Below are 16,640 nucleotides of genomic sequence, written 5' to 3'. Positions count from 1 at the left end.
AGATGTGTTGTGATCTCTGTGTTGTACAGGTCAAGCAGGTAGACCAGGGGATAAGGGTAGCCCTGGACTTCCTGGGTCTGCTGGAGAGCCTGGTAACGATGGCCGGCCTGGTAAGTAAGAGGATTATTTAACAAGCTGGTCACACCTATGTCCACATTTTAATTAGAGCAAAATTACATTATTTTTATTCAAGGTTTGAGATGATCTTGTAGAATACATTTTGGGTAAAAAAAAAAGTAATCACTGAGGTGTGATATTTGTGTGTCAGTTAAGTGGACATGCCACTTCTCAAAGCTTTCAAATGGTGGTAACCGTGCTTGACCTTTTTTCATGAGGTATATTCAGAAATACTAAATATACTTCCTGTGACTAAATTATGGGTTTCAAGATAAACTGATAAAAAACTCATAAAAAAAAGATAAACAACAGTGAGTGAAGTGAAAATTGTGCCTCTTCCAATTTGACACACTGAAACCTGTGGTGTGTATACTTGTTCTCTTCCAGGTGAAGGTGGTTTGCAGGGGCCTCCTGGTCCACGTGGAGAGAAGGGAGATCCTGGAATTGACGGGATCCCAGGATCCCCAGGAGAGAGAGGACAGCCAGGTTAGTACGTAAGAAGTTAAGAGGAGACTGAGCATAGAAAGACAAGAGCCTTACTGCCTGCTGCAGACACCCTGCTGTTTCCCTCCACTGAAAGAAAAGAGCCTTAAATCAATTTTTCTCAACACCAGCAAAAAAACTGATTTTGAAGCATCAGCCTTAGCATTGTGGCTGTGACCAGGTTTTTTTTAGGAACCAAAACTTACCTAATTTGGATAAAAAGTTGTTGAGTTATCACACTTTCTATCTTGGTTAGCAAGCAAGCTGTGTGTTGCAGGGCTGCAACACACAGACACACATATAGGCAGCTGTATTCAATCACTGACAGCAATGCAAAGCGTCAAATGCAGTGGTGTAAAGCACGTTGCCACTAGACGCTGGAGCAGAGGAGACGTCCTCGTGGGGTTGTTTTTCAGGAGTTGGGCTTAGTTTCAGTGAAAGCATGCCAAGACTTTTTGGACAATTTTATGCTCCCAACTTTGTGGGAACAGTTTGGGGAAGACACCTTCCTGTTCCAACGTGACTGTGTACCAGTGCGCAAAGCAAGGACCATAAAGACATGGATGAATGACTTTGGTGTGGAAGAACTTGACTGGCCTGCACAGAGTCCTGACTTCAACCCAGTCAAAAAATTCCCATAAACATGCTCCTAAACCTTGTGGAAAGCTTTCCTGAAGAGCTGAAGCTGTTATAGTTGCAAAGGGTGGGCTGATCTCATATTAAAACCTATGGATCAAGAATGGGATGCCACTGAAGTTCATATGTGTGTGAAGGCAGATGAACAAATACATTTGGCAGTATAGTGTAACTCAAGGGAGAGCATCTACATAGCACTACAAGAAGTGATAAAATTCAATGAGAGCAATTATTGACTGCTAACGCAGGGTGTTACTTTAACTTTTATTTCTTAGACATGTCAAATGAAGTGGGTTGAAGTTGAGATCTTGGTTATTCGATGGCCTGTACCTGATACTATGTGGACAATCATAATTCTGATTTATATAAAATGAAGATTGATTACGGAATGTAACAAATAATCTGTATGATTTCTAATCAAATTTAATTTGGACTGTACTTCGGGGTCGGCTGCGTGAGCCTTCCTGACCGGCGGCATCGGAGTATAGAGAGAGCGAGGCAGAGGTTAGGATTACTAGTGGTTAGAACCAGACGAGTAACCCCGCCACAGCTTAAGTAGTGTCACAGCATTCAGAAGAGGGTAATACCCCGCTGAAAATGTGATCAGGACCCTATGAAACGGAGTAGCTGTCACAGAGGTAAAATACCTGTGGGATCTAACAACATCACCAACACATGGGCCACAGTGAAACAACTGCAGCCTAAACCACATTAATTAGAAAATCAATACTTTTTAATGTCAGTGAAATACGCCTACTTTAAAACACCATTACAGCCCTACAGTGAGAAGCTACAACTTCTGAACATGGAAGGCTCACTGTACTTTATGTCATGCACAAAAAAACTAACATGCCAGTTATTGCTGTATAAAGGTATTTATATAGAGAGAATCAGAATCAGAATATTTCCCTTTTTACTTGAAACCTCAATTTTTCTACTTAATTGTATTTTAATGATATATATTTGTCAAAAATAAAAAGGAAACACTCTCATCCTGAAACAATTTAAGTGATTGAAACCAGCTGGAACTTTAATGTATTAAAATGATGTTTCTACCGTTTTCTGCAGGTATGGCTGGCATAGGTTTGCCTGGGCCACCTGGCGACCTTGGCAGCAAAGGTGAGAGCCTTTACAACACTGATTTATATATTCCTTCAGGTGATGGATGTCAGAAAAGTTTCATCTACTTTTTTTTTACCCCTCTGCAGGAGACAAAGGCGGCCCTGGCTTTCCTGGCAACCCGGGTATTCCAGGTGTCCCTGGTGGGAAAGGTGACAAGGGACTTCAAGGCCCACAGGGACCTCAGGGAGAGCCAGGAGAGCGGGGTCTCCCAGGTTTCTCTCTAGAGGGACCTAAAGGAGAGCGGGGAGAAACCGGACAAGCTGGAGAAGCAGGTATAAATAACATGCTGATTATTTTTTACCTTATGGTAACGGTAAATGGACTGGTAATTATATATACCACCTTTCTACTCAATTTGAGCACACTAGAGCGCACTCCACTACAAGTATCATTCACCCAGTCTCACACACACATTCATGTAGTGCTTTTATCCATACCTAAGCACTTTAATTTAACATTCACATACTCACACTTCAATGGATGCATCAGTATCCCAAGAATACTTCGACACATGGACAGGAGGAGGTGGGGGTCATACTCTGACCGTCTGATTGGTAGACAACCTGCTCTGCCACCTGAGCCACAGTTCTCTCCTGTGGAAGCTCAGAAGATGACAGCTTTACTCTGGCATGAGTGTTTTTGATCCATGGTCGAACCATCATAGTGGTTATACCAGGAGGAAGTGACGCCATCTTAGCCTGCTCTCTCAGCGCCAAGCAGAGTGTTGAACAAAAGCTTTTTGGCCGGAGGAAAACGGCATCCTATGAACAGGAGGTGTTTATGTATGATGAAGGCTATCATTACAATAATGACCTTCTAGGTCGAGACGAGCATTTCAGAGGATGTCTTACATTTTCCAGATAAAGCTGGAGTTTGGTAATGCCTCCATAACCATCAGAAACACCAAGGTGGCTGACAGTAGCGATTACACCGGCGTTTTTCCACGTCTGCAGCAAAAACAAAAATTCAACATTAAACTTGTCATTGAACTTACCTCGAAAGACTGAGATTGTTGGGATCCTGAATATCACAAAGGACAGGGTGCTGCTGAATGTGAGGCTCAAGGTGCTTCTCCAAAGCCTAAAGTAGTATGGCAGGGAAGTGATGGAAACATCCTTCCTGCTGAGGAGCTGCAGGTGTCGTAAAGAGGAGAATGCTACTACGTCACCCTCCTCACCACTGTGCCCAAGATGAAAGCTAACCTCTTTCACTGTGTAGCCACACAGGAAGAGCTCAGTCATGTAATCCTTATAACCTGTTGCTAGGTGCAGTAAGTAAGTTTTTTTAGGTTATTTAATAAAAAAAAAATGAATGTACACATAAATATACATTGATTAGTGTGTAATTACATCTTCCAACAAATTGATGCGTTCTTTTAAACTTAGAATTAATCCATTAGAAATACACAGGAACAGGCAACAGTTTGTGGAAGTTGCCATGTTGCCCCACCATCTTAAATACAGTGGCTGAGAAGGACATCGGACTCCTTTCACAAAGCCTCTTCCAGCTGGTAAACAGCAGACTGACAGCCTACACTCACTGCAGATGAATGACAGAAACAATTGTCTGTCCTACAGCAGCCACTGTAGCTGGGATTATGCACTTGAATTGAAAGGGGTGAGAAAACAGCACTCAGGTGACTGCAATCTACAATCTACTGACATCTAGCCATGAGATTTTACACACTGTACCTTTAAATATAGCACAAACGTAAGGAGGCTGTCACAAGTGATAAGTGTTTACGTAGAAATGCTGAATGCATTCGTATTGGAGATAAAAAAACCAACCTCTTTGTCTTTATCCAACAGGATCCCCAGGATTCCCAGGACCTGCTGGATTGCCAGGCAGAAATGGCAACAAGGGAGAGAAAGGAGATCAGGGTTTCCCTGGTTTCCAGGGAGAGGCGGGACAGAAGGGTGAACCTGGACAACCTGGATTTCCTGTAAGTCATAAGGCAGTTTTCCATTTGAGTTTGGGTTTTTTTTTGTTCTTTTTTGCTGTAAACATTAGATAATATTCATTCAGATGAGAGATTACATTTACAATGGCAGCTATATGTATGTTTTTTGAATACAGGGACCATCTGGCCTTCCAGGTATTGATGGACAGAAGGGAGAGAAAGGATTACAGGGTGTAACTGGCTTCCCAGGTGAATATATCCAGGGTGTTATATTTATGCATCATAGGCAGTATGTTCAAGCAATTATGGGAAGAAATTTATGTATTTTTATACAAATACTTATAATAAAACAAACTTTTCTCAACCGTAGGCCAAAAAGGTGAGCTTGGAAATTTTGGCGTTAAAGGAGAAACTGGAGACAGAGGATACCCAGGCCAAAAAGGTAATAAAAGAATGAAAAAACTTAACTAACACAATCACCACAGATGTGATAACTTTCTGGACATTAAAAAAAAAACACCAATAACAGAAATTTCAATAAGGAGAGATCATTAGGAGAAATTGAACATGATTTATTGATAAGAAATACAATTATCTATTTGGCAATTAGATGGTGATGGCCCATTGAATGCATTCCCAGTAGAGATAGGAATTAGGGCAGGACCCACCGGAGTCTAGACCCTGGTGGTAGTAGAGACCAAGATGGAGGCTTGGAAGGAGCTCTTGGGTGGTGGAGAAGGGGAGGAGGTGGGTTGCATGAAGAAGTCTGAAAGGGAGAATGACAGATGAGCAGTGATAGTTAAATACACTGAGCGGAGGCTGATCGACTGGTGGGCAGAGAGATGATTGGACTAGAAGTGATGAAGTCAGCATTGAGTCGGTCAGCGTGGGAAAGTGGGATTGATGTAAAACAGAGAAGCAGCCAAACACCTGGGAAAGTAGGCAGATGAGTGATTTCGGATCTGCCTTATTGAACTTACACCTAAGCTTCATGCCTTTGAATTATACATTTATGTCTTATTTCAGGTGTTGATGGCCCCCCTGGTCCACCCGGGCCCCAAATCTTCATAAAAGGAGACATTGGTATCCCAGGAACTGAAGGTTTGCCTGGACCTCAGGGGCCAAGTGGGCTCCCTGGACAGAAAGGAGATAAAGGTGATGCTTATGCAGAAGTGTGCCCCATTTAAACCCCTGTGACACATTACTCCTGCTTGCCTTTCACCTACACCTATTTTAATAACCGTACCATTTTTTTTGTTTATTTTTCTCAGGTGTGACAGGTTTTCCAGGACTAAAAGGGGAAGAAGGTCTCCCTGGATATCATGGTCAGCACGGGGCCAAAGGAGAGCCTGGCCTCCCAGGGCCACAAGGTGAGAGGCTCCTAATGATTAATATAAGGAGTTGGTACACTTGTTGTGCTGCCACTTTTTTGGTTCTACTGATTTCTTTGTATATTTAGGACCTAGAGGACACCCTGGCCCACCCGGACCTGATGGTGTTCCAGGTCCAGTGGGTCCACCTGGCCCTTCGTCCATGGATCATGGTTTCCTTGTAACACGTCACAGCCAAACAGTGGACGTTCCCCTGTGTCCTGAGGGAACCTCCCTCATATATGATGGCTACTCCTTACTCTATGTACAGGGCAATGAACGCTCTCATGGACAAGACTTAGGTGAGATAATATAACAGGAAGAAAAGAATCAATATAAAGAAGGGACATGGAGAAAAAGAGGATGAATGCAGTTTTATAGGCTGACTTGTAATTTTTGGTTCTGCATTTTAGGTACGGCAGGCAGCTGTCTAAAAAAATTTAGCCCCATGCCCTTCCTGTTCTGTAATATCAACAATGTGTGCAACTTTGCCTCCCGTAATGATTACTCCTATTGGCTCACCTCACCTGAGCCCATGCCTATGAGCATGGCACCTATCACTGGTGAAAGTATTAAACCCTTCATCAGCAGGTAAGTTACAATTTCTTTGCACACTGCTCTGTTTCATGTTTGTATAATACTGGTGAGACATACTGTGCTGTTCTCATATTAATTTTTGCACAGGTGTGCTGTATGCGAAGCTCCAGCCATGGTGATAGCAGTTCACAGTCAGACCATTATGATCCCGCCGTGCCCTCAAGGCTGGGACTCTCTGTGGATCGGCTACTCCTTTGTTATGGTAAGACAGCTGTGGTCTCTCAGGAATACATTTGTTCACCCTGGATGAAGAAGTCATGGCCACATTGTTATGTCTCCTGAGTTCAGTGAGAGGTTTTAGATTCGGTCAGAAACACTTCAGAGAACTGGAAAATGGTTAGCGGTAAAGGCTAAAGTGCTGAAATTACACAACAAGCATTCTTGGTAATTCCTCCTTAATAAACACAGATTACGTGTTAGTTCAATCAGTAATGCAAAGACATGGAGGAGCCTTTTAGAAAAGTAATTATGAATAGTGCAAGTTTTACTGACTGTGTTGTGCACTGGCATTACACAAACTGATGAATCAGCCAGTGACTGTGAAGCTGATCACTGGCTGCACTTCTGTTTTCTATGCCATCTGTTTTTGCTGACTACAGAGAATCAAGAATTCAAGCGGAATTCCTTGGGTGCTGGCTCAGTGTACTCCATTATGAACTGTAATATTATTCATTGCAGTCAGTACCACTTCACTCAAAAAAGGATTGTTTTCTCATTTGTAGTAATTTATATTTGGCAGGTTGGAGTGGGTGGAGATGAGTGTCAGGGGTGATTTGTGATAGAAGGATGAGTGAAAGGGAATGTTTACAAGATGGTAGCGAGACAAGCTATGATGTATGTTTCGGAGATGGTGGCACTGACAAAAAAGACAGGAGGCTGAGCTGGAGGTGGCAGAGCTGAAGATGTTAAGATTTTATGAAATTAGTAAACTAGAGGGAGAGCTCAGGGTGATCAGTTTGAAGACAAAGCTAAGGGTGAGGTGGTTTGGACATCTGCAGAGGAGGGATAGTGGCTATACTGGGCAAAGGATATGGAGCTTCCAGGTTGGTGGAGGTTTATGGATATAGTGAAGGAGGTTTAGTATGACAGAGGAGGATGCTAGGGATAAGGTAAGATGGAGGCAGATGATCTGCTGTGCTGACCCCTAAAGGGAGAGGCCAAAAGAAGAAGAAGTCATGAACATGGAAAGCCAGTGATGAGGAGAACAGCAGGAACACCTGAACAATAACTGAAATGACATTGTTTACGTGAGAAACAGCGTGAACTGAAAGGAGCTGGGGTAAAGGTGGGTTGCAAAGCAGCCTGCAGAGCCAACAGCATCTGTGGACAAGCTTAAAGGTGGTTAAATAGGGCAGTATATGAGATTTGACAAATGGATGTGCAGAAGTGTTATTAACAGAGTCATCAGCTGTTGTGGGATGACATAAAAGACTTTATCTCACTGTAGATAGTAAATCGAACAGTAACTCCATTATGCATAGTTTTATAGATATAAAAATTCATAAAAAAAAATTTTATGCTTTTGTAGCACACCAGTGCTGGTGCTGAGGGCTCAGGCCAGGCTTTGGCCTCTCCCGGTTCCTGTCTGGAGGAATTCCGCAGTGCTCCATTCATCGAGTGTCACGGTCGTGGAACCTGCAACTATTACGCCAACTCCTACAGCTTCTGGCTCGCTACCATTGAAGACGATGAGATGTTTACGTAAGACTGAACTCTCACAATTAGACACTGCATTTCTTCAGCCTTTTTTCTTGATAAAATCACTGCGATGTCAGCTTTTGCCATCATCACATTTTCTTCAAATAATGCTTTTTTAAATTCTGCCTCCTTCTAGGAAACCTGTCCCAGCAACACTAAAAGCAGGCAGCCTTCGAACACACATAAGCCGCTGTCAGGTGTGCATGAAGAGGACATAAACAACAATACAAGAGGCCCCCATTTTATTGCGAAAGCAATAAGGCGTGCGTTGATGTCATCGACTTGGCTTTACTTCCTGTTTTCTAAAGGATGGTGCTATTGCCCTGCATGGCATGTATGATAGGATCACGGCCAGAGACTGAAAACCAAAACACAGAGACCAAGTGGCTGTTTGCTCCATGCAGAAACACACAACCACAGCAAGTTAGGAGTGGCACCTAGTTTACCACTGCACTGACATGCCCCCTGAACTGGTAAACTGGTGTTCATTTTGAAAGGGCTGTTTGTGTCAGTCAGGTGCTATTGAATCTCACTTGTGTGCCTTTTCCTTTTCATCGTTTCTATTTTCATTCCCTACCAGTGTTTCCAAGATATAGCAACACAATATGATATATTTTCACACCTTAGTTAAACCTATTAATGTAAAAGATAGGACTTACCACTGGTTACAGATGCTTGCCATTTATGCCACCATAATGTTGCAGACACAGATATATGCCAATCACTCTGTTGTAAATACGATGCATTCCTTTTTAACATAGTTCAACGTACTCGCCTCAGGTTATTAATGAGTTACTTTGTGTGTTATTAAGCCCATCTATTTATAAGATTTGTGTTGATGTGAGTTTATCTGAAATGCCATATATCCAAAAAAGAATGTGTTAATGTGTGACAACCATTGCCTTATTAACATACAAAATAGCACTGAAATAGCATTAGCAGGTGTGACTGTGTCTGAGTGTGTTTGTGTGAGAGGAAGAGAGATATGTATTTGAGTGGCTTGGAAATGGCATGTGTGCTACAATGTCTGCATATATATTGTTACACAACCCTGTTGTTAACATTACAGACACACACAAAGAACTAGACAAAAAAAAAAATCCTTCCTGTATCTTTTCTTTGTGCAAACATTTTTATAACAGCTGTGCTTCCAAGAATTTTTCCCATTAATTGAACCATATCCTTATCATCGTTGATCCTATGGAGATGCACGTGTATAGAAGCCTAACATTTACTTGACTGTTCCCCTTTGTGAATTTTTTTTTGTTTTCCGTGTTTATTTAGTCTTCTTTAAGACCGGAGAGTCGTTCTGTTGGTTTTCTCCGAGTACTTCCTCCCACTCTCCAAAGACTTGCATGGCGTTAGGCTAACTGGTGATGCTAAATTGGCCCTATGTGTGAATGTGAGCGTGAATGGTTTTCTGTCTCTCTGTGTTAGCCCTGTGACAGACTGGCAACCTGTACCCCGCCTCTCTGCATTAGGCTCCAGCCCGACTGCGACCCTGAATTGGATAAGCGTAAGAAAATAGATGGATCCAAGTTTCCATGATGTGATGGTTACACAGTCAAGTCAAGGATATATAGTGCCTATGCAGGTTAAGATGCTTTAAAAGTTCTTAGCATAGAGTTGTGTAGATTTATTTCTTAATGTACAGCATTTGGAGAAAATTTCATGCATATGTTGATCTTAGAAAGCCTATTGGACCTCAAACATTCTCTGGACCTCTGAAATAGCTTCAATGTCTCTGAAAGGGACATTTCTGTGTCCATTTAAGAGCTTTTGAAATATGCAAAGTTGTGGCAATGACTGTACACTGACTGCAACCTGTTTCTGTTTAAGTATATGCCCTAGTTGTGATAAAATGCTCAATGAAGTTTGTAGAGTTTTAGAAGTGTTTTCCAGCATAAAGCAAGCCTCCTAACAGTGATTTTAAGTGATTACAAGAACAGAAAATACTTTTTAAGATTTCACATCCCAAACTGTGTAATTCCTTAAATAAAATGATTTGTAGAACATTTTATTAATAATCCCATTTCATTTTTTTTAATTTATTTTTTGCTTTGTCTTCCAAAGTAAATGCAAACATTTCTAATGCAGTACTTTAAAAATGCCAGTAGAGGGAAGCAACAGCACACATTTTGGGTTGTTGATTTTTTATCTCAAAGCTCTCCGTATGTGTGACTCAAAAGCTCATTTTGTTTTACTAGTCACTAGGCAACAGCAGGCAGCAAATGCTGACCCTAGACATATCATAAACAATAAATTAAGGGCAGCCTTTGCAGCAACTCTTCTATAGTGTGATGCAACCACCACCTCAGCACTTCTGCAGGGACTGTGGCCAACAAACCCATTCACCCCACGAAAACACAAATGGATCAATACGTTCTGCAGAGAACTAGATAACCCCTCCTTTCAACTCAGGTCTCGTCTTTCATTTATTACCGGAATCCTATCCCTTGTTTCCTTTCTTGTCACCAGACAGACAAACAGAGCCCTTGACCCCTGGCTATCTTCATAAACATGTCAGGTGGGGCCTTGACCTCCGACCGATCAGTGCAAGGTCACTCAGGTGGGAGTCGGGCTCGATAGTCACCACACTGAAAGGTCTGATGGTCAAATGAGGGGCACAGCTTAGAGCAATGGGTCAAGGACCATCACTATTTGCTACAAAATCTATGAACATGTGATCTTTGGCCAAGGGCTTCATTCAAGAGAAGTGACTGGGCTTTTGATATAACCAAGTGAGAATTTTTGGCTAGCCGAGTAAGACTAGCATTTGATTTTAGATAATCACAGGATGGCAGATTTTTTATTTTTTATTTTGTTGCATTTTGAAAAAAGCAAAATACTTAATAACCTTGAATTGTTAAAATAAATGCTTATTTAAAGTTATATAAGATTTTGCATCACATAAAGAGTAAAAATGGATTCTCCTGCATTTAACTCCGTAAAGTTAACTAAGTTAACATAAATTTCACTTTTATTTATCAATCACTATTAAAAGGTATTGACTGGATTTAATTTATTTGATAACTTTGAAGACTCTGTTGAGCGTGGGAAACATTCATATTTAATCATTCATTTATCAATGAAAAGAATAAATCACTGTAATTCATATGCAAATATATAGATACACACACATGTGCGCGCACACATGCACAGAGTTACACACACAAAGTCAGTGTCATGTGGTTGGGGGTGGTAATCAGCTGTGCTCAGGGGCTTTAGAGTTCAAAACTAACCCCATTAAGTTTCTTAATACTACTTCTTGTTTGCTAACACTGTTTGAGACCCAGCTTAAGACTTACAATCTCCTTCAGAGAGCTGGGCTTTGTGCCAGTGGAAACTCCGCCATGTCTGTGATGTTCCTTATGGAGACAGTGTTTTGCTCACATGAGGTTGTAGTGAACGAGATGCATTTTAATACGGAAATGTTAACACATGTCATGTTTTTCAGCATCTCTGTACAGTTCAGGAACCTGCCAGGGAGGTTTGTATCATCATGACCTTGAAATCTTGAGTGGATTAGCGACAGAGTTGAACACCTTTACCACCCCTTGACCAGAGCTTAGGCAAATACAGATTAGCTTGCAACACAACATATGCCACAAAACAAAAGCCATGCAGGTGAGATGAGATGATATGGACACACTGTAAACATCTTAACATTCTTTGCCTTTCCCCAAAAACTAGAATGGATTTCAGTTTTTATTTTGAGAAAACAGTACAGTCCCAGAAACTGATTTTGAATATAGGTCTCTATAACACTGCAGGCTACAGATGGGATGATTGCACCTTCCCCCTGCTGAAAATAAGAACTCAGTAAAACTCAAAATAATGTGGATACACTGTAATTGTTTCTTGGATACAATATAATACTATTCAACAACTGACTTAAGGACTGTTCCATGTTTCTCTCTTTTCTCTGTGCCTGCAAACACTGAAGCATTTTAGTTGAAAGAGAACACTATAGCAGAATAAGTGCCAGTGATTACTGGCAAGATGAAAACTGCAAGTAAGAGTAAATTCTATCAAATTTGTGTGTTTATTGTTGTTTAATTTTTTTAATTTTTTACTGTTGACTGCTGATGCTATTAGCAGCTCTACACTGGGTGGACCCTCACACAAATCTTACAAAAAGACATTTGAAAAGCTTGATTGTGTTTTTGCTAAAAGCCGCAGAGTTGTTTTCATTGCTCTGCCTGATTAGACCTCCAGTCAGGTGGAAGTTGAATGGAGCTATGCCAGGAATTGTTTGACACCCAGCTTAATTATAATGACATTGTAAGCGAAAACTCAACACACAGTCCTGTTGTTCATGCCAAATTCTCCACACAGAATTTGGCGTAAACAACATGAAAGTATGAATCCATCCTGCCTTGTCTCAGTGGTTCAGGGTGGTGGCGGCGTGGGTGCTGTATTCTTGGCACGTTTTGGGACCCTTAGTACTAGCTGAGCATTGTTCAAATGCTACAGCCTACCTGAGTATTGTTGAGGACCAATAAATAAACAACAAGCAGCAGTATTATAATGTGTATTAGCAGGAATCAGTGGTTCTATGGCTAAATATTTTAACCTAAAGACAAAATAAGGCAGAGTCTTGGCAAGGGTAAGCCATGTGTTCATATTATTGGAACATGAGGGCATGAAAACTGAAAGAACGCCCTGATGATTTGTAATTACTTTGACCCGTCAAGTTTTTCATGTTTACAGTTAAATGGATAACTATGGAGGCATCTGTAGCACCATTAATCTCAAACATCTCAGTCCAATAATACCAATGACACTAATAATTATCATATTGCTAAGTATCATGCACAGTATCACATTTAAGGTCTAGGTGTAAACCTTTAGCACTTTTTTAATGCCTCCACCCTTCTGTAGCTCCATTTTTCCAGCAAATGCTTTGAAATGCCGGACACTTCCCTCATTCCTACTGACAGCTGGTTCAGATGGGAAGAGGATAAGGTTTTGAGAGGCCTGATCCTCCTTGACTGTGCTTGGTGCAAGCTGTGGTTAGTGCTGGATGCTTTAAGCTGTTATCCTCTCCACGATCAGTGCACACATTGCAAAAAGTAATGTACCATGGGATAAAGTCCCCACTGTCAAAAGTTATCACCACAACTACTTTTTCTGTTTCCTGTGAGGATGTGGTGTTAATTAAAGATTGCAATGCAGTGAGACTAATGTATAAGTCTGTCAGGTTTGGGAAATCAATCATCTTGCCTCACACTCAGGTGTACAGAATTTGGGGTTTAATGTGCTGTTGGGATCCTGTAGAGGTTAATAATCAGATGACTGTCAAGCTTGTGTGTATTTTTTACCATAAGTTGTTATTAATGTCATTAAAAAAAAAGCTCTGTGGTAATTGGTTATATTTTCTTGAACCGAATTCACAGTAAGCCATGAGATCAGCAAAGATGTACACCACAACACACAGACATGCTCATCTCTCAGCATGATTATTGGAAATGTAACTCCATCTGTACAGCCTGGCACTCATGTGAGGTCTGATCACGATCTCAGCATGATCGGAAATCTGATGTTCTCACATGGAGCCAAACATGGCGCTTCCTCTTCCTCTTCCTCCACAGACATTTTAAGTCAATGCACAGTGTCCACTCAGAAATATGGAAATAGCGTGGCAGTGTATGAATGAGAGGAGAACAGTACGCCTCCACAGTCAAGCGGAGGAGTAAAAAAGAAGAGTGAACGTCACGGTAACAGAGAGTGCGTGGGCACAAGAGGAAGAGTGGGAGTGAAATTGTGGGAGGCATTCCAGTACTCTCTCAATCTGTCTTTTATCTTTATTCATCTCAGTTAAATAACTCTTACACATTTCAAATAACTCTTCCCTCACTACCATACTCTTGATTTATTGCAGATCTATAAATTAAATAGTGCTATTTAATACCTTTCTAGATATTTTCAGCCGCTCCGTTATTTCCCAAGGGGTCGCCACAGCAGATGGATCCACATGTTTTGGCACAATTTTATGCCGGATGCCCATCCCAGTGCAACCCTCTCATTTATCCAGGCTTGGGACTGCCAATAGGAGTACACTAGCTCCCTGAGGAGTCTCCTCCTGGTTTTGAATCAGGGTTATTTGGTGAACGCGTCAAGCACCATGGAGCCACATTACACTCCTGTTTTCTTTTACTCATTTACATGTTTTGCCACAACTTGTCCATGAGAACTGAACAAAAAGACAAAGGACTGTCATTTGAAGACTGAAACACAAAAGAAGAAATGATGAACAGACAAAACTAAGGCTTACATCAAGTTTGGCATCCACTCAATACCTTTACTGTGGAGAGCTGGATTAGAAGATTGGTCTCCTGTCTCGTTTAATATAAAGCCAGAAGATGGTTATCTTAGGTCTTTGATTATCTACAGAATGGGCGAATAGAAAAAAAAAAAAATTGGCACTTGCTGCACATCAGCTGATTTCAGTTTGCATGGAGCAAGGGAAGAGAAAACTACTATAGTGGTCTACAATTTTCCAGCATTTCTATAATTTTTATTGCAGTATATGAAAAGAGCATCTCTGAAGAGGCCAAACTGCACCTGCAAAGACAACATACTAACATACAACATACTACAAAGGTAGAAGCGAAGAGCCTCGCACACAGAATAAAGTTAAAGCGGAGTGCGTGCTGACCCCAGCCAGGCAGACTAAGCTTGACTTTCAGCAGGTAACAAATGCAGTGAAGAGTCAGGTTTTTAGCACCAAAACCTAAGCGTTAACTGCCAGTGCTAACTGTGGTCAAAAGTCCACATACACTCATCACTGGCATGAATGTCATGGTAATTTGTAGTTTTTAATGACTTCTTTGAACTGTTCTTTATGGTCAGACGAGACAAAGATTGAACTATTTTGCCACACGGACAAGGGGTAATGTTTGGAGGAGTAAATGTGAGGCTTTCAAACTTAAGAACACTGTACCAACAGTCAAGCATGGTGGCAGTAGCATTATGCTCTGGGGCTTTAACCTCAAATCAACAGCTAGATGGTTGAAACTTCAGGACAACTGGATGCTCCAACAGGACACGGATCCCAAACACACATCAAAACTGGTTTTGGATGGATAAACCAGGATAACATCAAACACCTGGAAAAGCCTTCCCAAAGCACTAGGGTTTAATCCCGGGATCCGGGATCCGGGTTTCCCGGGAAATCCGATCAGAACCATTTCCCGTTTCCCGGGAAACGTTAGACGGGAAACCGGGAAAAAAGTCGCGCGCGTCGATTTGACTTTCAGAAAGAAAAGAAAGCTTCAGAAAGTTAAATTTAAGGAAATATTGAGAGAAGGGTTCGTTTAATGCGAAAAGCATTACTCTTCATTTCAGGCACGTTCAGCCTCCGTTTAAGGCTTCAGCCTTCATCTCAAGCGTTTTAATAGAGGTATTACACAGTTGTACTTTTTTCCTCTTTAATTTGTTGAAATCGTAGGCAATGTGTTTACCCTAAGGTATTTTGTATTATATAATTTTATATTATTATATATTGTTATATTGCATTATATAGCCTATAAAATATGGCTGCCCTGAACAATAAAGAAATATCTGTTTAACTTCGAGTGTTTCTTTTCCTCGTTTGCAGCCGCTTACTAACAATCATGAATTAGGATGCGGGCCTAATGTGTGAAGAAATTATGATGAAATAGATTGCTTTAACATATTTCGCTTTTAAAATGGAGTTGAGTAAAATGTATATTTTTTAGGCTATAAGGATTGGCCAGTTTTTCAATTGACGATTCACAGCGAACCTACTTTAACCCTCATCGCTAGGGTTATAAATTTGCTGTTGCCAGAATGGCAATGAGCAAGTCGTAGTGCATTACTCAAGGCCCTGTGTTATGTCATATTATAGTGTAGTACGGTAGTTAACTTTTCAATGACTATTACAGCGTTCCACTGGTGGAGATATAGTGCAACAGATGTCGCCACGACAGCGTGGCTGAGCCTTTAGCAATGCTGTGGAGATGAACCGTATTGTTTTGCACCAGCAGTTGTAAAATAGCTTGTTATAATTCCATGTACAATGGAGGAATATTCGAATTATATTTGTTAAGGGAGTGTTGAGGAACGATACAACACCGAATAGCTCGAGCACTCGAATGTCGAGATGTAGGTTTTATTGCGTTAATCAAGCCGACGTTGCCCCCTACTGGGCATAACAGGACATAGCTGGAAAGCTACCTCTACAATATCACAATAGGTTAAGGCCGACACAGGCTACAGAAGGCCTAATTAAAATAAATAAATAAATAAACTTTTTTCCCGGGATTCCCGGGAAATGGCTCGTCATTTCCCGGGATTTGATTCATGTCATTTTCGGGAAAAATATTAAACCCTACAAAGCACCAACCTCAGTCCTAGTGAAATTTTGCAAACTACGCTTACAAGGAAGCCAACCAATTAAAATAAACTCTACCAATTATGCCAAAAAGAGTGGTCAAATATCCAGCCTGAATTATACCAGAAGCTTGTTGGTGGCTGCCAAAAGCATCTGGTTGAGGTGTACCTTGCTAAGAGTCATTTACCCAAATATTAGTGGGGGCGTGTGTACATATTTAAGTCTGTATACATAGTTTTGACCCTGTGTGGATTAGAGAAAATCCCAAACAAATTCAAACTTATGCACCTAATTCTTGTTGTTGTTGTTTTGTTTTGGTTTAAGTCATTAAAGATGTATGCTGTATAATCATTCCACC

At 41.1% G+C, this 16,640-nt stretch overlaps 1 protein-coding gene across 1 annotated transcript in view; it reads left to right on the top strand.

The window, feature by feature from the left end:
• The window catches only part of col4a1 (collagen, type IV, alpha 1), a 49,979-nt gene extending 40,029 nt beyond the window's left edge, over positions 1-9,950 (top strand). Inside the window, exons 39-52 of the mRNA XM_030758254.1 lie at positions 30-110; positions 505-603; positions 2,305-2,355; positions 2,445-2,630; positions 4,167-4,300; positions 4,435-4,507; positions 4,629-4,700; positions 5,285-5,413; positions 5,530-5,628; positions 5,718-5,930; positions 6,042-6,219; positions 6,313-6,427; positions 7,754-7,926; positions 8,060-9,950. Of these exons, the coding sequence (XP_030614114.1) occupies positions 30-110; positions 505-603; positions 2,305-2,355; positions 2,445-2,630; positions 4,167-4,300; positions 4,435-4,507; positions 4,629-4,700; positions 5,285-5,413; positions 5,530-5,628; positions 5,718-5,930; positions 6,042-6,219; positions 6,313-6,427; positions 7,754-7,926; positions 8,060-8,141 (1,685 nt within the window). The 3' untranslated portion in view covers positions 8,142-9,950. The remainder of the gene's footprint in view (positions 1-29; positions 111-504; positions 604-2,304; positions 2,356-2,444; positions 2,631-4,166; positions 4,301-4,434; positions 4,508-4,628; positions 4,701-5,284; positions 5,414-5,529; positions 5,629-5,717; positions 5,931-6,041; positions 6,220-6,312; positions 6,428-7,753; positions 7,927-8,059) is intronic.
• Positions 9,951-16,640: the final 6,690 nt, after the last annotated feature.

This window comes from Archocentrus centrarchus, chromosome 21 (assembly GCF_007364275.1).
Source record: "Archocentrus centrarchus isolate MPI-CPG fArcCen1 chromosome 21, fArcCen1, whole genome shotgun sequence".
Classification (NCBI taxonomy): Eukaryota; Metazoa; Chordata; class Actinopteri; order Cichliformes; family Cichlidae; genus Archocentrus; species Archocentrus centrarchus.
The sequence above is the reverse complement of the archived record's forward strand: the minus strand, read 5'-3'. Positions and strand labels throughout refer to the sequence as shown.